General features: G+C 40.4%; 1 protein-coding gene across 1 annotated transcript in view; it reads right to left on the bottom strand.

Moving 5' to 3' along the window:
- Nucleotides 1–4,387: 4,387 nt before the first annotated feature.
- UBA6 (ubiquitin like modifier activating enzyme 6) overlaps nucleotides 4,388–24,146 on the bottom strand; it is a 54,207-nt gene continuing 34,448 nt past the window's right edge. Inside the window, exons 19-33 of the mRNA XM_019534200.1 lie at nucleotides 23,511–23,692; nucleotides 21,129–21,234; nucleotides 20,443–20,532; nucleotides 20,252–20,332; nucleotides 18,860–18,988; nucleotides 17,868–17,919; nucleotides 17,551–17,614; nucleotides 16,484–16,553; nucleotides 14,825–14,896; nucleotides 13,061–13,178; nucleotides 11,278–11,471; nucleotides 9,861–9,988; nucleotides 8,958–9,045; nucleotides 8,505–8,599; nucleotides 4,388–6,578 (exon numbers count right to left, since the gene is read on the bottom strand). Coding sequence (XP_019389745.1) covers nucleotides 6,443–6,578; nucleotides 8,505–8,599; nucleotides 8,958–9,045; nucleotides 9,861–9,988; nucleotides 11,278–11,471; nucleotides 13,061–13,178; nucleotides 14,825–14,896; nucleotides 16,484–16,553; nucleotides 17,551–17,614; nucleotides 17,868–17,919; nucleotides 18,860–18,988; nucleotides 20,252–20,332; nucleotides 20,443–20,532; nucleotides 21,129–21,234; nucleotides 23,511–23,692 — 1,605 coding nt within the window. The 3' untranslated portion in view covers nucleotides 4,388–6,442. The remainder of the gene's footprint in view (nucleotides 6,579–8,504; nucleotides 8,600–8,957; nucleotides 9,046–9,860; nucleotides 9,989–11,277; nucleotides 11,472–13,060; nucleotides 13,179–14,824; nucleotides 14,897–16,483; nucleotides 16,554–17,550; nucleotides 17,615–17,867; nucleotides 17,920–18,859; nucleotides 18,989–20,251; nucleotides 20,333–20,442; nucleotides 20,533–21,128; nucleotides 21,235–23,510; nucleotides 23,693–24,146) is intronic.

The raw sequence follows: 24,146 nt of genomic DNA, 5'->3' as shown, positions 1-24,146 counted from the left end.
CTAGCAAATCAGGGCCTCACTCCTAATTCAGGATGTTGGGCAATTACCATAATAGTTACATTTTGCTAAAAAGTGCTCCATAAAGCACTTATACTCCTTATGGCTGATGACAACATTAAAAAAAAAAAAAAAAAAAAGTTCTGGACTAGATTGGAAACAAAAAACTTTGACCTGTACCTCAGGCTCACCGAATTTTACGAAAATAATCTAGCAACTTCTCATACAGCACAAGGAACACAAACACAGTAGTGCTGAACAAGTGATTCAAGTGATGTTCATCAGCCAAACTTGAGAAATTCCAAGGAAATGAACAGCAAGAAGCATGCAAGTTTTAGAAATTACTTTAATCATCATCTGAGGTGACATAGGAAACAAGGTCATTTACAAAGGTTTGCAAGTGCCTTTGAGAGTGGTGTATAGTAAAAGTGGGCAATTACAAACTAGTCTCGGAATTCTGCTAGTGGAACCAAAGGCAGCACTTAGGAGTTATGACACACTTCTTCCCACAAAGCAGCTTGAATATTTGAACTCCTCTTCCAGCTTTTCCCACTGCCATGAGTAGACAGGACCTGGAACCAGCCCAACACAGAAGTAATGGCAAAGTTATGGCAAAATAATATGGAAATAACCGTGGCTTGCTCAGTGAGGCCCTGATTCCTGACAACCAGGGTCGGTAGGTGCTACAATAAGGCTAGTAAGATGAGTTTGTCCTGAGAAGCCATGCTTGGAGAAGTGAATGCTCTGCTAGGAGGCTCTTAAGACTGGAATGCTTTTTATATGATAACCTTCCCTTTTCTGGAGCTAACATGCAATTTTCTTCATTTTTCAGAACCTCTTGGTGAAAGATCAAAAGAAACAATAAGACTGAGTTCAGAAAACACCACATGAGCCAGCTCTTTTAGAGCTGCAAAAGCAGGTCGGGAACAAAACATTATGTGGCACGCACCTATTTGACAGAAGTCTTTATAGCCTCAGAAATGGCTGCAGGCTCCTGATTCCAGGATTACTGTGCACCAAAAATAAAAGCCTGGAAGCTGGTGAAATAAACTGCAGCATCTGAAATAGAATGCCTTCACATTCGTACAGAGCAAAGTCCATCTCCAAGGGGTCCAGCCCCAAGCAGGAGCAGCTTCCTCAAAAGCAGGATGGAAGGAGGAACCCCCTCTCAGCACCCCACCTCTTTAGAATCTCCAAAAGCATAAGAAGTTCAGACTACTGTAAACCAAGGTGGGCAAAGTGAATCTCAAAAGGGCCCTCTCACCAAGGGTTTTTTCCTACCAGTCTTAGATTCCCAATTTTAGTAAATGGGGCTGGGGTGGTTCTCAGCTTCAGCAGCTGCAACAGTATATGGGGCAGGAGGGTGCAAAGCAAAGAGTCTTCAGCTAAGGTCAATTTAGAGTTTGATAGCTTAGAACCAAAATGTTTTGATGTCTACCCAGAAGATAAGCAGTCAGCAAAGATTTCCCTACTTCAGGTATCTGCTACAAAGTAAATGCTTGGAACTTGAAGCCACTTTAACAACAGCAAGATCCATCTCTGTAAGTGGGCCAATTCCTCCTAGCTAGGTAGAGATAAAGCCACAAAGCAGCCTTTCTGCTTTACGTCATCTACGTCTAAACAAATCTCAACAGTAGTTCTAGATTAGAAACTGGAGTAATGAATGGTAGATGTATCCCTTTAATGGATCAGAGACATTCCCATCCTTCTCCTTGCAACCAGGTCAGTCTTATTCAGTAGAGAAGAGAGAGAGAGAGAGAGATGGAGGCACTGCTTTGAACACTGTTCAAAGGACACAGAAATGTACACTGATTTTCCATAGGATTACAGTAACTTTGCATATACAGAAGACATTCAAGGTTAATCATTTCAGAACAGAGAGGAACACCAGTCCATTGAAATAAATCAGAGAGGCAGTTTAATATTTGAAATTGCTATCTGCACGTTGCTGTGACTTGAAAGAAGTGAGAACTTCTATTATTCTTTACTGTTTGTGTAACTTCCAATGTGCAAATTGCTTAAGAAAACAATAATTTTGTTTGTAAGCTAAAGTGAATAGCAGTGGCATAGTCCATGTTGTCACTTAGGGTGCTGACAGACATGCAGCTCCCCAGTCTAACTCATGGTGCTTCCCAGAAAACATCATGAGTTAGACCAATCCTCCTGACTGAACAGATGTTTGCTGTTGGATCTGGAGGGTAGAGGATCAAACTCCACTTTGGGCCGATCCAGCAAGAGAAGCTGCAGGTTTGCAGCCTCTTCCCATAGCCCTGCCTCTCCTCTCCCAGCTTTAGTGCTGTCTCAGGATAGGAGGGGGAAATGACAGGGTCCATTCTGGGGTTTTGGCGGGTGGACTGGAGCCCTCCACCTCGAGGCGGGATCCAGTCCACCCTCCTCCCCCCTTCCAGCATAGGCCAGGCAAACCCTAGACAGAACTACCTCCCTCCCATCCCCCCTCCCATTCTGAAGAGAGCTTCAGTCTAGCCTGGCGCCTGGCATGCACTAACGGAAGTTAATGAAGGCACTCTGCTTTGGAGCGCCTTCATCTGAACCCGCATGTAGTGAGGGTTCATTTGTCATGTGATCGGACACTTTTTAAAAGTGCTTTGCATCCATGCACTTCTGCCAGCACACGGCTGTAGAGTGCTTTCTGTCAGTGCCCTTACTGTAGTTAGGGTGCAGGATTAAAGGTATCAGGTGAGAAATGGACCAGTGCCCACATTGGCTCTTATTTAATCTTTCCTGCAGGTACAGGGAGAGACTGCATCTATGGTTACAGAACATGCTTTTGAAGCTTTATATAAATAGTTTAACTCTGTTTAAAATAAAAAAAGCTTAAGTTTTAGCATGCAAATGTGTAAAACAAACACACACAAAAAAAAACAACCTTGTACTTTTCCTCTTAGTCTATGCTACTATCATCCCTGCCCAAAAATTCCCCATTACTACTCCACCAGTAAGGAGAAACAGTGGGATCACAGACAAGGCACTTGCCCTGTGCATAGCACTTGAGCCACCCAGTTGTTGGGACCTACACAGAGTATAGGTGAGGTGTAGACATTTTACGTACATTATGTTCCCATAATTAGTAGAAAAAACAACACATTAGTGCAAATGTGCCAGGGTCCACAGTGACAGAAGAACTAATGAGTATTCAACATAACAGTAGAGAGACTTAGCTGAAGAAGAGATAGGGTTTTCAGTCAGACTATTTAAAATTCTGTCTTTATGCCAACACTCATTTATTTCCAAGGAATAACAGTTTAGAGAAAAATCATTCAGAGCAAGTGTTCTAGCAAAAAGTAGTTAACTCACTCTTACAGAGAAAAGGCTTGCTATAGAATTGGCTGTGGGGAAGGCTCTAATGTTACACTGTGCCCTAAGCATTTATAGTAAATGATTCCTCTATCACAGTGTTTCTCAACCCATGGGTCGTGATCCAAAAGTGGGTCACAACAATATATGAAAGGGTCACAAGCAAACTTTAAAAATGGAGTCTCCTTTAAAAAGGAGAAAAGCATGGGAAACCGTGACTTTTCCCTCGCAGGCTGGCAGGGTTCCAGCCTGAAAGGAGCTGCTTGAGGCTCCCCTGGGCCACCCACTCACCCCCTGCCCCACACACTGTGGGGCCGGGGCAGGACGGACCATCAGTGTTTACAAATGGGTCCCAGTACAAAAAAAGGTTGAGAACCATTGCTCTATCAGACACAATAAGTATGTTATAAACCAAAGTTTCATTTAAGAAGAGCATTTTTTTGACTTGTACTATACTTGAATTGTGTGTGAAGCCACTATGATGTTTAAAGATCTCAAGATCTATCAATTTACAGCCATGCATATTAAAAACCAAGGTTTTTTAGCCCAGCTTTGAATGTACTCTTTTACTGAAATCCTGTCTTTTAGTAGTTTTGAATTATGGGTAATTTCCAGACTTAAACTGGGTGCTGAATAACTGCCCCAACATGCACACTACGCATTTTCATTCATAATGACATTCATCCCTTTGTCAGTACTTGGCATTGTTTTTAATACAGAAAAAATAAATTCTCTTTTGTCAGGTGAGCTGTTTGAAACTCCGAGTAAGTACTTGGGATATCTAGGTATAAAAAGCCCACCTATGCTCAGACAAATCCCAAGATACCAATGAACTTAAAATGCATAGCTGACACATGCCTTTAAATTCATCTGTCCAAGTAAGCAGTCTTCCTTGGGACAAACACACAAACAAACAGCAGACACAAACTGGTTAGGCCTGTGTGCAATTATTTCTGTTTTGCTTTTTTTGGCCTCCATATAAGGACAGCTTGCAAGAGCAAGTCCTGTTTTCAAGTGCTAACACTGCCCATTACAAAATGCTATCAGGAAGTGTGAAGCCATCAACAAAAAGCTCTTCACCTGCATATTTACTTTTAACCCTGAAAGCTGTTAATTATGAGAAAGCACTCAAATGAAAAGTAGCCTATATACCACATATTCTCAAAGTATCTGTGCAATATCCACATTCAACTAATATACCAGACTGCTTTCACACCAAGTACATAAACAAGAGTTTGTCACTCAAATCTCATGTTATTGTTTCCTAGCTCCTGACTTTTAGAGATCACAGCTCTTTGCATTTTGTCCCAAACATTTAAATAAAAACTATCCCTATATCAATTAAATATTGTATCTGGGATTCATACTTCTCTGCAAACACATTTCACTCATTATTTAGAACCAAATATTCTGTCTGTTTATGCCTTCTGTTAATTGTACACCTTCCCATTTCTATATCTTTTTTTTTTGCCTTTCACAATTTTAAGTTGTAAAAAAAAAAACAACAAAAAACCCCCAAACAAATTAAATAATCCAGCCGGTTGTTAAACCAAAACTATAAAATTATATCTTTAAGCTATGTTGATTGTAAAAAAATATGTACAGCTTCCAAAAGAAAGACTACATTTAAGATGAATTCCCAAATATTGGAGTAAATGGTGTGGATTCCAGCTTTTAGATTCAACATATCTTTGGTGTTTAAATGCCCAAAGTCCTGATGATTTTCTTCTAGAATATACAAATTGCAGGGAAGAGGAAAAAAGAACAAGGATTATTCTCCAGTATTTCAGGTGGCAGGTTATGCATCTCTAATGCTTACCAGAAGGAATCATTTATTGACATTTGATTAGAGAGTGGGGAACAAGTTTTACATCACTTGTAGCAGATGTAAGCTGTTAAAAAAGCTGTTGGTTACATTTTTGTTCCCACGTCACTTGTATTAGTTCTCCATAATTGGAAAAAAAAATCTTAAAATACAACATTTGGTATGCAGATGCTGAGAAAGAATGTCATGGCTGTTTCTGTATTTCACCTCTTAGCTACTGCCATAGCTAAAACTACTTCCCTAATTATTTCTACTGAATTAGATGGGTCTGCCATACTTTAGATATCTATGCAAAGGCTGAAGCTAATATAAATTCAATAGTCTGTTAGAGTTGTGTTGTAGACTGTTATATGACAAAGTTTCCCTACAGAGGCATGGCACCAAAAAAAAAGAATTTAGAAACCAAGACATTTGGTGTGAAGTACATATAGTGCCTCCCTGCCCTAACCCATTCAGATAGTCATGGTTTGCTACAGTGCACTCTAATGAGGAGGTGTTAGGGGAAAAAAAAAGGTAGCCACAGCTTCACCTGCCCCTTCTTCAGGCAGAAGAGCTTTTTGTTGGAGATTAATGGCACCGTTCTCCAGTAAAGCTCAACTTCGCTTATACTGCAGTATAGCAGAGTATGATCGCATTGTAGACACTCAGTCGCCATAGCTTGTTTGACTTCAAAAAAAGCCAGGACAATTTCATAGCAGTTGACTGGTTGTTCCCTTATGTTTTCACAAGAACAACAACAGCATAAATGGGGAAGTTCATTTTGTTTTAATGGCAGTTGCACCTGGGATGAATTTGGCCTAGAGGTTCAACGATGTGGCTGGAATCCCAACTTCAGAAGAAAGTCCCGAGAGAAAAGGACTTTAAGATGCTTTTGAATGTGAAGTATTGTAGGATGGCAATTTCCCCAATTCGTGCACCATCCCCTCTTTAATACTTACCTTGCATATAGCATAATCTATAAGGCTTACTAGGGCAGCCCCTCACACACCTCCACCCTCATAAATTAACACAAATCTCTTCTTTGCAGTAAGGATTATACATGACATTCCATTTCAGAAAGCTACCAACCCTGCTTAGCAATGAACACATATGAGGGGAACAGGGACAAGTGAAATATAAATCCAGTTTCTTAGAGCTCTTCAGTGCAGTTCACCGGTTTCCACTATTTCTGTTTCAATTAAGGCTTCACCAAAAGAAATACGTAGTACCATTTTGTTAAAAAAAAAAAAAAAAAAAAAAAATAGCTGATCCTAGCACACTCCTTTCAAAGCAAACGGTCCTGGAGTGATGTTAGCAGAGCTATCATCAATTGTTTTCATGGGTAAAATAGTATCTAACTGGTGGGCCTGGTAAGTCTTCATCACCATCTGTTTCTGGAGCAAATGATACTGTGAGATCCACATACTTTTTATCAGCTGATGGTTTCACAAGCTTTTGCATCCTACAAAGGAAGGAAAAGCCGCTTAATAAATACTGAAAGAAAAGCAAGGAGCCAAATGCTGAGCTATCCTGAACTAAAGCAAATTATTACCACAAAGTCCAATGCATCAGTGACTTGGTTAGAAAAGAATGAGCCTTCTGTTAATCAGGTATACCAAAGTTGTTCTGGAGTTGCAGAAGGCCTCATTTCAGTTAATGCTTTTGTTGTCAGACCACTCAGGCTTTAAGCTATTATATGTTGCTTAACAGCAACCATACAAGATAAAAAGCAGAGGAAGTACTTCATCATAACGGTCAAACCCTCCTTCCTCATACAAGCAGTTTTGTTCAGGGCTGGGAGACTAAGGATAAACACAATTCTCTCCCCTCCCCATCTTTTAGAAGGACATGTGAAATTCATGCAACAGATGCTACCCATACCAAAGGGGTAAAAATAGCACCCAAGGGTCACATGGAGTCATGATTTTGGCCAGCTTCTCTCCGCCACATGCAAGCAAATTCAACAGTCTATTCTCAGAGCCTTCAAAGTCTACTTACAATGTCTGTTTCTCTAGTTCTCTGCACCTAGGTGTCATGGGAGCTCTGCTCCAATGCATACAAAAGTGTACAATGTCCACTTGCAGGAAATAATACTGTCACAGTTTGGGCCTACCATGTCCACAGATTTGGAAACTGGGTAATGGTGGTAAAAGAAGGCTGGGATTTATTCATTACCTTGAAGTAAGTGCAATTTTGGATGGTTTATTGTGGTACAGAGCAAAAAACCATTGTGGCAGCTCAGTGACAAGGCAAACTTGAACAGTCTTGCCGGCAATCAACTTCATGGCAGACTGTGCTAAACCTTCTTTGCCTTATAGTAGAACAGTTTGGCTTACACAGTCAAATTCAGCCACCACTGCATCACATTTAATGGATGCTTATTTCAAACGCACTGTTGCAGGCCATATTCCTTTATCACACAACTGGCTGGAGTTGCAAAAAATTATTACATTTTCTTGAAGCTGTAGAGTCAGACAACCTGCTACATATTTAACTTCACTACAGCTCATGAAGTTACATCAGCTACACCAACTAATATGAGCACCTAAACCTTCAATGGCACTTTTCATTTGAAGATTTCAAAACGCTTTATAATGGAGGCAAGTATTAAGTCAGATCAGGGAGAAGCTTGTTGCATGGAACTGGCTGTCAAAGTAACATTCAAACTAAACCAAACTAGTGGTCATACTGGAGTGTCAGTGTACAAATTGGCAAGTACTTATCAAAAAGGCAGCTTGACTGCCACTTTCAGCTTCCTTTCCACTTTCTTCAGTAAGAAAGAAAGATAGTTTATTTTTTTTTTACATTCCTAATCAACATGAAAAGCTGTCAAAAGAGAGCATCAACTACTGAAGGAGATAAGATTTTCAACAAGTCACTAAGGAACTCAAGTCAGCTAGGCTCTTTGTTTACTCATGTACTTTTGAAAATCCCATGTTTCAACCCCAGTATCCCTAACTTGTTACTGAAATGACGCATAAGCTCTCTCACATGGACAAACTTAATATTTTAATTATGTCCACTCTTTTTGGGGCAATTCCAGCTTGCATTGGGTCACCCAGTTTCATTTCTAGTGGAACTGGACAGCGCATCTGTTCCCAATTACTTCCCGTCAGATATCCCCTGAATCTCTCTCTCTCATTCTTGTTGTTTAGACAACGTCACAGGTCTCCCTCCTTCCCCACTCCAATGAAAGTTCTACAAAATTAATCACACTTGTAAACAGAAATTGTGCATTTCTGAAAGTCCCTTAAGGGAATGGAACTATGGAACGAAGCCTTATGTATTCCTAACATGCTCATCAGCAAAATATCTAAGAGCATTCTTAATGGTATCAATTCATATTCCCTGGATTCCAAGTTTAGTTTTACTATTTACTGATACTTACGTCAGCTTTAGTCTTTTGATGTGACCAGGCATCACTGGAACATACAGCATTTTGACGCCCTGTACAACCATTGTTGGTTCAATTCCGTATTTCTCCTATAGTTTACAAAACACAGGCATTTTAACAAAATGTTCTACACAAACACAGGTCCTTTACTTAGAAGCAACTATTTCTTCAAAGGAAACAGATCCCAGAGAAAAAAATCATTTTCATGAAACCCACGTAACATTTTACTGGAGATTTCATATGATTTTTTCTATAATTTAAATAGCAAGACAAATTTCAAATGAACTCTGTGCACATGATCAGATGACGATAGTATAGTACTGTGCACTTAAAACCTGTGATTATTTTGGCTTCAACAGGAATTTGACACACACTTGAAGAAACACAAGCCATGTCCGCCCTACACCTATGCCCTGTATTAAACCATTGCAATAGGCAAAGTCTTACTCTGACAGCATTTATGAAGTCCAGGAGAGTAAAGTCTTCTTTCCCATAAATAGTCCACCGGTCCCAGATTGTAAACGATATCTCATTTCTGTTTTAAAAGAAAGCCAGCAATCACAGTTTGTTTGTCCTTCCATTCTGGAAGTGTGAATTCAATGACTTCTTCCTACCCCAATGCTGAAAATGTCATCAGCTCTCCTATTAACCTGTTGCTTAGCCTTGAGCAAAATCACTGCCCCCTCCTGGTCTCAATTTCCCTTTCCACCTTTGTCTCATGTACCATCTCTCACAGTGTGCATACAGCACCCTGCACAGGGATTCCTTGGTCCTATAAGGGCTCCTAAATCTAAATCATAAAGCAAGTAAGATTTAGGGACAGTGAAACAGCAACTGCATGTATTTCATACTGCAAAAGTGCAGATCCATGAAAGTTCACAGCCAGCCTTCAGCTGTGCAGGGAAGTCTGCATTTGCAGCCCAGAGCTGGCTGAGGACTGCCCAAAACAGGAAACATGTCGAATCGAATCGGAGACTGAAGCTTCATACAGCCCTAATTGCTAGGAACGCTACAGGGACCAATGTGGTTTCATTATGTTGTTCTAGGAAGATAATATGTGGACACAGGACCGAGATAGAACCCATGCATATTAACTGTATGTCTTTAGCTCTTGATGTAACATTATACCAAATACCCCAACACTAATCAACAACTTTCTAGAACAAGGGTAAGCAATTTTTTCCAGCTGCAAGCCGGACTGACCCACCCACTACTGCCCTTGTCCCCTGCTGCAGCACGAGAAGAGCATTTGCTGATGGTTCCAAAGGTTCTGTGGCCAGGTCCAACCCATGGGCCATAGGTTGCTTCCCCTTGTTTTAGAACACAGGCTTTCATCGTTGTGTTCCTTACCTTATTTCTGTTTTTCTTACTTCAGCAGTTTCTGTGAACACTATTATTGGAATGGCTAAGTTAAAAAAGCAATTCTTGTATGCTTCAAATGGATGACCACCCACAATTTTGATCAATTCCAGTGCAACCTAGGGTACACAAGATGACTAGGTTACTTGACAGAGTGTAAAGTATTACTTATAACAAAGCTGGCACATAATATTTGGCACAGTCAGTAGTACCAACTCAATTATAGAATTTCCATTAGGCTTAGGTCAGCATTAGGGAGCTGCATAGCTCAGTCAGTAGGACAACTAGGAATCTCTGGGGACACATCTGAGTAAGTAGGGGAAGCCAGGCAGGCACCCCCGAGGTTTTAAGGCCCCCAATCCTACCCAGGAATATTAATGGCTTGAACTGAAAGGGACTCATAAAATAGACATTACCATTTTCTAACATGGTGAATACATAAAACTAAAGAACCTGAAATACTGAGCTAATTGCTTAAGTAAATATATACTGCTATAGCGATTCTTCCTACATTGTAAAAATATGTACCAGATCTAATCAAAAGACTCTGTTGGGCTGTAAAGCTATGTGTTTTAATGGTTATATTAACCAATGAGAATACATCTTTCTTTAGAAATTCATTGAATTACAAAAAAAAAGCCAATTAAGATCAATGATTTATATCAGTCCAGCTTGTTGCTGTTACTACTACTAGCTTATCACATTTCTGTTCCTGTTAATGGCATGCCAGCTAAACAACAGCAGCGAAAAAGACATTATGTTGAGAAAAATATTACTACAGGTATCTGTGCACAGAATAACGAATAATACAACAGAGCCTGCCCCCCTGCTTAGGAAGGGAATGCTTCACCCAGATTAAAAAGAGTGAGGAGTTAATGTGAAAATAAGGGAAAACACTAATGACTCTCACTAGCATACCAAACAGTGCAACTTAACTTTAATATTTAACAACAAATTACAACTTTTTAAAAAGCATAAACTATGTTTAATATTTTTTCCTACTTGCTAATCCAATTTTAATAGCAAGACAAACTGGGTTACAGATTACAATTCTGGATTCCCATACTGCTAAACATCAAATACTGTATCATGTTCCAAATTCTCAAGCCCAAGAAAGAGAAATGCATGCCCAAAAGATTGTCTAGCATCTCTTCCAATTATAGAGTTAGACCATGAAAACATTTTCCAAAACAAAAATATTCTGGTAATGAGTACCACAGACTCAAGATGTTACTGTAGATTTAACCCAGTTTAGGGGTTAATGATACTAGTCAGGGCTGCACTTAATTAACCACTCCTCAAATAATACCATGTTTAGGCCGAAACAGGCCCAAAATGGAATATGCATTTCTCAAGTCACATGTGGTCTTGTAAAATAAAGGTCTCCTCAATATGCAAACTTACTCACCAAGCCAGACACTGCAGCTGTAGCAGTTGCAATGGCAGGAATAATCTTTCCAGCAATGCGCTTTGTTTTGAGCCGATCTGCTGGTTCGATGTTGTACATCTTGGCTCGTAGGTTAGATGCTGCTGTTATGAAGTCTATATGCCCATTATCATCATCATCTTTTTCAAAGGAAAGTGGCTTCATTTGCAAGTCATCTGTCCATGATATGAACCACTTATTGTTTATCAATAAGACAAGGAAGACCCAATTCATTTACTGATGTTCTGGTCCATTTTGTTTAAAATATTTCACTTTAGGGAGTACTAGGTCCTGGTGCAAATTTTTTTTTTTTAAATTTGTCTTTCTGAGCTAAAGAGAACCAGCCAGCAGAGTTAGTAACTAGGTTTACTAACCTGGGTTACTTACTTATTATTAACGAGATTAAGCATTTTATTGCCCTTCATCAAAAAAAGAATTTTCTGAGCATTCTTCTCCACCCTGCAAATCCACCCTTCATGGATCCACCTTGCAAAAATATTTGTAATAATTCACTGAGCCTAGATTTACACTTTCTTTTTAAGAATAAAAATTATAAGGACATTAAATACATTAAAGAGGAATTATGTGGCATTTTACTATGAGAGCAATTACTATAACAGAGCTCCCATTAAGAAATTTACAGAAGTGATTCTCAGCTTTCTAAATACCAGCACTGCCTTTAATGCAGCTGGGTTCTAGCCAGGCCCTACAGGAAAATGTAAAGGCCCTAACATTTCTGTTCCCTACTCTGCCTCTCCCCATCCCCAGGTTGAGAACCCTTGCTTTAAAGAACTTATTCATTAGCTGCAATGGAAAATCCACAGACTTATTTGTTTGCTTCTTAGGGAATTCTTTAAAATAATTCTGGGATTTTTATATTTTAAAAGCCATTTAGGGATAGACACCCATTTTAATTAATGTTATACATAAAAAATAAGTTTCAGGACTCTATGCAGATGCAAATAGCTGGTGAAGCACCAGAGTACTTTCTGCAAACAAGATCTTACATTATATTATGTTGTGCTACAGCACCAGTTAAGGTATATGGCCTGCCAAGGCATTTTGTCTGGCCTGCAAAGCAGCTCTTGGTCTCGCCCGGTCCAGGTGCAAGGCGAGTAGAGTGGCTGGTCTCACTGACCCCAGGTATGCAGTGGGGCTAGGGCAGTATGGCAGTCAGACTCCATTTCCCAGCAGCCCCAGCAATAGCAGATCCTTCTGGCTCCCACAGCTGGGCCTGGCCCTGCTGGCTGGGCACCCTGGCTTGTTCGGCCCACTTCCACCACCAGGGGTAGGATCCATGCATGCAGGGTACCTGGCTGCATGGGACTGGGATGGGGCTGCAGGTGAGTGGCATCCAGGAGTGACAGGCAGCTGTGACTGAGGAGACCCTGGGATCTTGGGGCAGTGACAGTGCAGAACCAGAGGAGAGCCATGATCCCGTCTGCATGGCCCTGCGGGCAGGGAGCTGCATCTGGGGCTAGGTCCAACATCTTAGTTGGCTGCAGTGCGGGGCCAGGGAAGAGGCATGATATGCTCCCTGCACGCCCCTCCCTGTGGAACTGGTGCCCAATGCAGGGGTGTGCAGGTAGCAGATTGTGGCTCTGCCCTGGGCCCTGGTCCCATGATGTCTCTGCCCCATGACCCTGGCCTGTGATTCTGGCCTGCAACAGCTCAGCAAAACTGCCCAAATTTCCTGCCGCGCCCCCCCCCGCCCCGAGGTAAGGCGACACAAATGGTGAAGTAAATTATAAAGGACATTACTCACTTTTCAAAGCTTCGTTAGCTAGTATGGCATTTTCCAGCTGGAAAATAGCATTCCTTTCATCCTCACTGCTTACTGGATTATGATCTGGTTTCCGTGCAGTTTCATCTGTCTCCACAACCTGTAAATATATGCAGTAATTGAACATATAAATCATGTTTTATTTTCTTCAGCACAAGAATGAGATTTACCCAAATATACTGGATTTAGCATTTGCCTTGCATTATGACCACATCATATAAAAAGCAGCTACTTTTTTCACCGTTAAGGATAAACTGACAACTCTGCAGTAAGCAGGGATATGGACAATGCAGACAAGTTATCATGAATTAAGCTAGGGCAGGAACTCAACATCAGCTACTCTGTTGTATTCACTTTCACTGAGGAGTAAGTTGCCTCCATTACAAGGTAAGAGAGTGTTTATGCTGGAAGTTTTTGCACAGGAGCTCTCACATTGTAAGCTTACACCCTAGCTTGCCTCCTAGTAAATTGTTCATGAGTCCATAGCACTGGAGACCAAATCCTAACAATGAAACTGTGTAGGCCAGGTGTGTTCAACCTCCAGCCTGTGGGCTAGATACAGGCCATGACGCTGTCATCCAGCCTATAGGACTCCCATGGGTCCAGATATTTGGTGGTAGGGAAGCTCTGGTACCACTCCCCTGCTGCCAAGTCTCCAAAACCGCAGGGAGCCCTAGGCCCTGCACACTGGATCTGGCACCTGATCCCAGCAAGCCAGGATAGGCAGTGGTGAGGCAAGCCCCAGGGTCCAATCCTGGTGTGGGAGACTGATGGGGAGGGACAGTGCCAGGATCCTTTGACACAATTCCAGTGTGAGGGGAGAGGAAGGGAGCTGTACTGCCCCCAGGGACCCAATTCCAGTGTGCAGAGGGTGAGAAGGGGCAGTACCAGGCCCCCAAGGCCCAATCCCAGCACGCATAGTAGGGAGGGAGCAGCACAGGACCCCAAGGTCTGATCCAGCCTCCATTTCACTCATCTGGTCTGCTCAGCCAATGAAGGAGAACATAGAGACTTACATGCATCTGTGTCAAACATTACCAAGTACTTTAACAATGCAACAATACTACGTATGTCAAGGATTTAAAAAAAATCTCAACAGTTAAAAAAAGTTATAACTAAGATAGTTTACTGCTTCATATTTAAAAAAAAGATCTATTGATTTTTTTGTGGTGAGGGGAGGGAAGGTATTTAAGAGAGTTATAGTATATATTCATTTTCTTGCCCAATTTGAAAGTAATCTGACTCAGAGCATTTACTATACTATTCAATCTCTGACTTATTTATTAAAATGCCCTAGTAGTTACTATGGATACAGATGGTTTCGGAAAGTTTAATATTAAAGGAAAAATATATAAGAAGGTAACAGCTTTATTAATCACTACTTATGAGTATTAAAATAAACTTGGCTGTATAGCTGTAAAAATCCTTGCAAGTTTAAAGATCAATTTTTTGTTTATCATTTAAAAAAGAAACCATTAATTTGTATGAGTTCAGAACACTGTCAGCTTTATTTTGACTTGACAATGCTCAGATGTTTAAATGCAAGATCTCAAAAATAGAACCCTGGGCGGGGGGTGAGGGGGATGGGAAACATGGTACACAAACCACACACTGACTAGGAGGTCATACAGTGGCTGATCAGTAACCAACAGGTCAGGAAGAAGTGGAGTGGGGTACCGAGTAAAACAAGATCTGAAAACGGATTATTTCTCTAAACTTAAGAGCACATTTAAATATTCTACCTACTTTGTTTGAAGGCCTGAACTCTGGTATCTTTACTTCTGAAGTTATGTTCAAAATACTTTCTTCTGATAGGTCCTTGATTTGGTTTGTTTTTTTTTTTTTTTTTTAAAGAAAAGCAAAAGAAAAAGTAACTTCAGGTTATTTTTGCAATAAAAAGCAGACAGTCCTATATCTACTACCAATACAAACAAATCAAGTAAAGGAAAAAAAATGAACTGAAAATACCCACATACTTTTATTTAACATTTCACTGACAGCATCATTAATATTATGGGAGGCACTAAGCAATCTTAGATTTCAAGAAACCCATCAGGCTGGGGGATGCAGTGAGATTTCACACTGGCAATCTTACAAATAAAAATGTAAAATTATTTAATTTATAGTATAAAATGCAAGAACTATATATACAGATCACCATCTATACAAGTTACAAACAGGCAATGGTAGTAAGCATAAATTATCTTCTCTGTGACATTTTCTTGCAGCTGGAGATATGCAGTTAAACCAAAAACATTAATCATTCATGTTAAAATCCCTGCTACCTCTTTTTTCTAAGCACCACATGAACAGAGAAATTGACACAACAGTGGGCATATCTACACACAGTATGAGTACAATGTAACAAACTCCAGTGCAGTTCACACCAGAGTTTGTTGCTCCTGGGTGCCTCTTTTCAATGCGCACCTAGGACTGGCATTCTGTTGAACTGGGTCGGAGCAGCCTCAGCTGGCAGAGGACCCAGGGGGTCAGCCTGCCAACTCAGGCCTGCTCCGACCTGGCTCAACATGCTGTGGAGGGGCTGGTTGGGCACAAGAATGCTCTAGTGTGCGGCTAGCCAGCAGGCAGCCCGTACACTGAAGCACCCTCATGCTCCAGCCAGCCCAGTAGTGTCGACATGTGCATTACAGCACACTAAATAATGCCGCCATAGGATACAACTTCTATTTACAAGTACAAACATCTGGCAGTGTTTATAAGTTTCTTACAGCCTAATAGGGCTACACGTGTAGATGCTGAGACTTTACTGCTGAGCTAATTAGGCAGCTCTGCAGTATACATCTCATGTAGACGTGCCCAGAGTATATTCCACCTAGATTCAAGAAGCAGCCACGGTAGCTACTGTCAGAAGATCTGAGAATAAAAATGAACTGGAAATGGAAAGAAGCAGGCAAGGCACCAAAAAAACCAGAAGCACAGGTATTTTGGTACAGACAGCAGATAAGCCGGATAGTACAGGCAGTGTGTTGGCCAGAAAGGACAAGCATAGTAAACTAGGGCTTTAGATATGAAATCAAAAGGATTCAATACTATGGAGAAATTAGGTTAAGAAGAGAGAAGGGGGGCTAGAGAACTGGCTGAATATTTCTGAAAGGTTTCTGGTTATTTTCTTTCTCCTCTTCAAGAATGAATAAGGGTAAGTCTGAGGAATTAAAACAAAACAGTTTCTTTAAAATAACTGCTGAGGAAGAGCAGGGATTATAGTACTGGACAATCACGGTGAAGGCTAAAAATAATTTTAAAATTCTGTTTTTTCACAACATTTTATCGCTGAATACTGAATGGAAGCAGTGGCACTTGAATACATGGCAAGTACTGAAGTGCATCTAAAATTCTCTTTATAGCTCTAATTGGTAGAAAGCATCCCCCCATGGCATGGCTTACCTTTTCTGTGAAAGGGATACAGTATATTGTTGCAAAGAGTTTTGCTGCACTTATTATGAAAGTGTAGTGTCTGTTGAAAAGAAAATAATTGGCTTTGTAGCAGAAAATATAAATTATTGTGTAAAAAACATTGTATTTCTACTATACACTGTAACACAAGTCAAGACAGGGACCCACTGGGACAGGCTACATGAAAATAAAGTTTCTGTCTGTGGCCTGTAAGATGCATGCTATTGATGAGCCTTTTAAATTTTAGAATTCTCTTTTTCTCTTAAGTGATAGCCCACAGAGGACTCATGAAAAACCTGAGATAGCCTGAAATATTCACATCCTTACAATACCAGATTTAATCTTTTCTTCACAATTAAAAATAACATTCAAGGTAATGCCTTATATTACTAATAGATCGAGTTTTCAAAGACTAGGGAGGACTTATCCCAAGAGTACAGATCTGGGGGAGGGTCAGACTGCCAGCCTGGGGTTGCTCTGACCTGGCTCAACATGCTGCGCAAGAGCTGCTGGTGCACGAGGTTGCTTCAGCATGGAGCTAGCCAGCAGGCAGCCCCTGCACTGAAGCAACCTCATGCCCCAGCCAACCCCTCCAGCATCTATATGTGCACTGCTGTGTAGTAAAAAAAAAAAAAAACCCAAAAAACTTTGCAGTAGGATAGTAACTGTATTTACAAGCACTACCCTGCTGCGGAGTTACTTAGCTCCCTGAAGCCTAAGAGGGCTGCACATGTAGATGCGAGACGTTTACTGTGGAATTACTCTACTCCATAGTAAACAACTTGTGTAGATGCACGGTCAGTGTTTTAAAATACTGCTTATGCATTAAGTCCTTCCGTTCAATCATTTGCAAAATTTAGATTAAGCCACAATTATACTGAATTTTCTGTGAAGGAAAAGAAGAGTGGGGCCTTCTACAAAACCTAATGCTTCGATCTGAGGTAGAAGGAAGTCTCCTAGGCATTTTACTACCGTTGGACAAGTTCTCTATCCACACAAATTCATCATTCAGGGTTTGTCCTTCAATGTGTGTACAAAGAATCGGATACAGTACTTACAGAGGATCATTAAATTCAAACTTTGTTGGAAATGGTGGCCTTTTCGGTGACTGCCAAAATAAACCTGTTAAGTAAAAAGATTTTAAGTAAAAATCTAAGCAATTAATAAACACAGTAATACAACGACTTTCATAGATTTCATAGACATTAGGGCCTGGAAGGGACTTCACAAGATCATTGAGTCCAGCCACACCCCACCCCCTCTGGCAGGAAGTCAGCTGGGATCAAGTGACCCCAGCAAGAAAAACATCTTCCTGTTTTTCTCCATGACTTACTCCATAAACTCACAAAATAATGCAACAACTCTTTATACTTACTTCCATCTTTTAATCGTGTATCAAGGGGAAAAGAATGTAGTAGCTGAAGAGCCTAAAGAGGAACATCATAGTATCATTAATGCTTCACTATACACAAGTCAGCACTAATATATTAATGAAACAAAAACAAATGTTATTTTAGTGCTCTGGAGTCTTGGTCTGAAACTCTCCCAACAGTTATGAAAACATATCCATAGTTGTGCGGGGAGCTCCACCTCAGCTGCTCAGTAGGGCTAAAGCAGTCAAAGTGCTCTTTCCAGCAACAGAATGACACACATTCATTCAAAACAAAAACACACAGGTGTCAACTTTGTATGTCATCTCCCAGGTTGTACATAAGGAAGACATGTCGTTCAATAAGAGACATTCCTAGCAAAGAATTTCCTGCATAAGATTTTTACGTTAGACATCTTTTTCCTTTAAAAAAAAAAATACAAAAATAAGTTGTGTATACAATTTAACAACACTGTGGGACACACTTTCAAAGTTGAAAACTCAGCAGCTGTGTTTTAGCCATGGCTTCTGCCATACATTTGAGGAAAAAAGCATATCAACACAAGTTAGAAAATAGCAAACTTGGCTTAAAAACAAGTCTCTTGAGACAAAACTCTTCACCAAAATTAAATCTTGGATAATGGCAAGCTTGTCTCTGTGCAATCATAGTATCCATCTAGGAAAAAAAGGCGCAAAAATAATATTACATAAAATCCTGTCCCTGGCTGTTCTCTCGATACAATAAATGTAGCAGTTTATTCCAACTCTCAGTTCCCACAAGCAGATTATAACACCTCATTTAATGCAAGATTAATCTAAAATTGAAGCTTGTGAAGAGATCATGGGGTGTTTGGGGGGAAACCATTTGTGGCAATAAAACAAAATGTTTAGTATTTCTGGAGCAAGTGACAGGCAGCCAAAGGTGACATGTTTTGCAGTTTTATTATCTCACAAAAATATACTTTTAACCATCCTATAAACAGGTTTTACATACTCACCTTATGGTTAAAATATTTCTCAAATTTTATTCTTGCTAGCTCCACACATTGAGACCAATTTCGGGGTCTACGACTGAGGTATTTAATAACTTGAAAACAGCCTTCTAAACTCTCCCCCGACTTTATTCTCTAAACACAAAAGAGGATTAAGAAAATATTCTTAATATAATTAATAGAATGGACAATTTTAACATAATAAAAGGCTTAGTCTGTGCATCTGCATGTGCTGATTGGCTGTGCGCCAGGGCCAGCAGAGTTAAAAAAATAGGAGCTCCTCCACTAGCGCCGCCTCTTCCTGCAGCCCACAGTGAGGCGGCTCCCTCTACCCCACCTCTACAGAGGGGAAAAAACCAATAAAATAGTTTTTTTTTTAAATGGCATGAATGCTTGAAAAGTGGTAGGGCCAGCTGAGGAAAGGTGGGAGCCACTCTGTCGGGCCCACGTCTTCCGCAAACCTTTGGTGTGTCGGTTCCCTTGGCCCACCTCCAGTGGCAAAAAAATTAAAATGAAATTCAATAATAAATAAATAAATAGGGAAAAAACTTCACAAGCGGCGGGGCCAGCTGATGAAAGGCAGGAATCCCTCCATCATAGCAAGGCTGAACCTGAATGGGGTGGGAGGGGGGAGTGGGGTCGGACCCAAACCAAAAGAGGAGGCATGGGCAGACCTGAACCAAGAGGTGGGGTGGGGTCACATGCACAGCTCCGTCCCCGCCGGCCCATCTTTCCCCATCATTCTTGACGAGCAATTTGTTAGCATTCTTTCTAACTCTTTTATCAGACAGCAAATTCAACTTAGGTAATATTACTAAGAAAGGATAGATGCAGATCCACCTGATGAAATATTATTTACCTTTCATTACCAGGTTAATTTGGAAGATATTTGTTTGCCCAGGGTCTATTTTTTTTTCTAATTTCAAGCTTCATCAGTTTTAGTGGTCATGAACAACATGTACTTAATACACAGAAGAGAACATGTGGATCCTTATTCCTTCCTTTCTTCCTCCTTCCCATAGTCTACTGGCTATTAGTACAGCTCATCTTCTGCTGTCTTGCACTTCAGCAAACGGCTAACAGAGACTCAAGGTTCCCGCTCACATATACAGAGGTGCCTAACAGCCCAAAAAAGCATTCCACACAAAAAGACTAACTTAAATTTGGATAGTTAGTTCAGTTCCAATGTCAAGTTAAGAAATGACAGAGATGTTTTTGATGTTACCGCTCATTAGGAAAACAGACAATAACAAAACTTACTTTGTAGCCAATATAAATCAACCAGTAAATAGCTAGACTCCCCTGGAAGAAGGTTACATTATCCCAAAGTTTGAATTAAATTCTGTTAAGCCACAGACTAGTTTAAACTCCTTATTTTATCATGGCATTTATTCTTACCTGTAAGACATTTTCTGCAGATGGATAAGTTTGCCAAAATTTGTTAAACAAGGAAGGCTTATGGGAAAATGCACTTTCAAACTGAAAAACAAGACAACAAATAAGAAGCTGAGCAAAAGACTGTTTTGCAAGGTTTAATTTCTCCTTCTAAATGTAAAATGTATTTGTATGCAGGCAGCCAGTGCACTTACCTTGTCTCTTGCCCACTGTATTGTGTGCTCAATGGCAGCTGGGAAAGATTTTAAAGTGCAAAAAGGTATTTCTTCTTCTGGTGGATCTCGCTAAATTAGAAAAAAAAAAGCTATATGTAAGGACAGGTACATTTAATTATTACTGCAATAGGATCGAAGATTACTGTACTATTTTAAGTTCTGACAGGTCACTTAAAAAAAAAATTAGATTGACAAAGAACAAAATGTAATTCATGACCCTGGATTTATTTCCTCAAAGCACAAATGATACAGCATTTCAACAGAGCCTTAACTGCAACTTGGAACTCAAAAGGCAAGACAATGGGAGTCACAGAGTAAAACTGAACCCCAGACAGTACCATTAGAGCAAACCAAATTTAACAGAAACATCACTTTTCCCCTTTCAATTGAGCAGCTGCCAACAATTTGTTTCTCCTGTGTAAATGATATAAATAATGGAAGGCAATTCCAAAATAATCCCTCACAAAAATATACCAGCTTTTTTTTATATTTATCTGGACTACTAAAAGATCTGATTCCTCTGGACCTCTAATACAGTCTATTTTCCCAGCAACAGGACAGAGTCAAACAGATAATTTCTATTTTAAATAGATACACTGCATTATAAATGAGGGACAAGAGCTCAACCACTAAATGAAAGTAATATTTATAAATGGACAACTTACGTGGCTGTTGTAGGACTCTGTCAGATGAGGCAAAATAACTTCTGTGTGTCCTTTAGTTCCCATAGTTCCAGAGTCTAACAGAGGGCGCAGGTTTGCTACACAACGACTAGAGAGGAAAAACATGAAAGATATTTGAGAAGTCTGTTGTCAGCGAGGCCCTCTCCAATGTTCAGAACTCAAAAGGAGAAGCTGAAAATCAATATAAATGACGTAGGAAGCAGCTGGAGGGTTTACAATAATATGCAGAAGCTCAAAAGATCAAATGAGGAGAGCTGGCAGATAAGAACCTTATTTCACCTAGTCAGTACCTGGAGGACTGCATTATAATATAATCACATGGTTCACTGTCACACCTCTAACAGTGTTAAAACCTTTGATCTTTTCTAGATCTCTTCTTTGAGCAACTCTCCAAATGGTTTTGCATTCATGCACATCTTGCCACTTTGGCTTTCCTCCAGTAGCTTAAGTTAACAGGCTGTTTTGGGTTGGATCCTCCAGAGTAGAGCCCATGCCCCCCAAAAATGTGTGTACACTTTAACAGTGTCTTCATGTCTCTTTTTTTCCACAAAGGCATTTTACACTTTTAGCTCTTACTTATCTTTTTGGCAATCTTTATGGACTCCCTTGAACTTTAAAAGGATTTGAACTTTAAGAAGGCATTGCTTCTGAAAGTTCTTAGATTGAATTGATTGCAACACTGCCTTAAATACGTTGCTGAAGTGTGAGTGGCTATAAACCAGGTATAAACAGACAAGTTTTATGCTAAGTCATGACAGAGGTAACACTTCTCAATGCCATTTTTTGACCAGAAGTGTGCTATAAAAAAACCAAAACAAACCCCACTGCAATCAATCTCGAAAATGTATGTTCACTTCAAATCATCCTGTCTGACTGTTTCCATTACATTCCAGTTACGTCACAGATATCCAGAAAGCCTTGCTTAGGTTTACCATTATAAGCAATGCCACTTAAATAAGCTCCCATCTTGACCTGGACCTAGCCTACATCTAGGATTTTAGTTCTTGGTGCAAAGATACAATCTATTGTTATTCACACAAGAGTAAGCTTACCCCTGCTTCAAAATGAATATAAATTACACTAATACAGGTCACAGCTTATTGCTTTTTATGCTAGGAGTTTGTGTCAGTACAGCTAGACTGTCACCTGGCCTCACGTTATACCAGCAAGTCCCCGGTGCTTGCAATTCTTACAACACCTAGTCCCCCTGTGCCTACAATGCTTTGAATACGTATTTTCTAGGCAGTTTTCAAGAAAAAAGGGAGGGGGCAGGGAATCAAAGGGAATTGTAGTAAACTTATATACAACTCCTATGTTTATATAACATTATGAATGAAGTGGCTGAAACTGTCCCAACTTGACTGGTCTTTAGTCAGATTTAATAACTGCAAACAGGCTGCCCACATGGGGAACTTAATTTGTATATAGACAGAGTGGGTGAGTCCCCAAGAGCACACTCATTCATTTCACTGGGGACAATTAGCAGGGGCATATATGCACATGCCCCTGCACACACACTCTGGGATGGTCCCAGCAGCTTTACCTGGGGTCCTCCTGGGGCTGGAGCAGCAGCAATCTGGTTTTGGGCAGCACACGCTACAGCCATGTGTGCCACCCTGCCCACACACTCCCCACTTTTTTGATACCAGGAGTTCTTCGTATCTAATTTTGCCTCTACACTGCAAGTATACAGTACAGAGAACCTATTCACATGAGCCTTGTGTGTTCTGTGGTGCCTCAAAGGCACCGCAAAGCACACATTCTTGCTTGTGGGGACATAGCCAGTGAGTTTAAAGTGTACTACTTACTTCTGCTGAAATAGAGAGTGCCTTAAGCTTAAGGCAGTTATACTCTGGAATAAGAGCATCAAAAGATATTCTTCTGAAATAGATCTTTCACTTTAAACTAACACTTTACAATTAAATCCCCTGTGCCGACAAGCCATGGTATTACAAAATACTTTACTAATTCATAGTTTCATAGTTGGTTTTATAGTTGGTAGGGTCGGATGGGACCTGAGCAGATCATCAACTCCGACCCCCTGCCATGGCAGGAAAGAGTACTGGGGTCAAACAACCCTGGAGAGGTGTTCATCCAGCCTCCTCTTAAAGACCCTCACTATTTGCTCATTCTCTGTGGTACCTTTTTCCTTCTAGATGGTGACTCTTATCCCTGCCAGAAACACTGTTTTAGGACTGCCCTGTTATGTATTGTCAATGCAGTTTAACCAGCCTGGAGGGGTTTTTTGGGTTTGTTTTTTTAAACTAAGGGAGAGATCATAATGCAGGTTATAGCTTCAAGGTATGAAAGAGTATCTAGGATACTCCTATCAAATTACATCTAATTCCCCTTCCAAAAACTTACCTGTCAATATATCTCCTTGCCTCAACATTGTCCAGTGCTGTGACAATTATATCTTGCTTGGTATAGAATTCATCACCGTAAACAGTCTCAGTGGCTGGACATACTTTGTTAAGCTGAGGATCTATTTTCACCTGGGGGTTGATGTTCAATGTTGCTGCTGCTGCGGTAGAGCTTTTAGGTTTCTAATCAAGTTAAAAGAGCAGATAATTAGTCCAATATTCATTGTGAAAATGAGATATGAACAAGGTACATGGATCTGGGTTACAGGAGTATCTCCAGCATTAATAAGATAATGCTTTCTTTGGGTGAAAAAAAGATTCGCATGTAAAAATGTACAAATATGATAAGACTGAAAGTGAAGGACTGGGGTTTTAAATTTCCTTTTATCTACTTAAAAGTTAAGGGCCTTTCACCTTCATCTTATTCATTCAGCTTAGGTCTTGCCAGATTTCCTTTTAGTACCTGGCTTGGTTTAGTATCAGTAGGCTGGGGAAGCATTTGTAAAGTATGACAGGAATGGAGTTTGCCCATTTTTTGACCTTTGGACAGGGGTGCTCAAATTTTTGGCCCATGGGCCATGTGCAGCCCACAGATCCTTGGAATTCAGCTCACAAGGCTCCCCACGAGTTTTTTGGG

This window comes from Crocodylus porosus, unplaced genomic scaffold, assembly GCF_001723895.1.
Source record: "Crocodylus porosus isolate Cpor-Errol unplaced genomic scaffold, CroPor_comp1, whole genome shotgun sequence".
Classification (NCBI taxonomy): domain Eukaryota; kingdom Metazoa; phylum Chordata; order Crocodylia; family Crocodylidae; genus Crocodylus; species Crocodylus porosus.
This window is presented reverse-complemented; position numbering and strand designations above follow the sequence as displayed.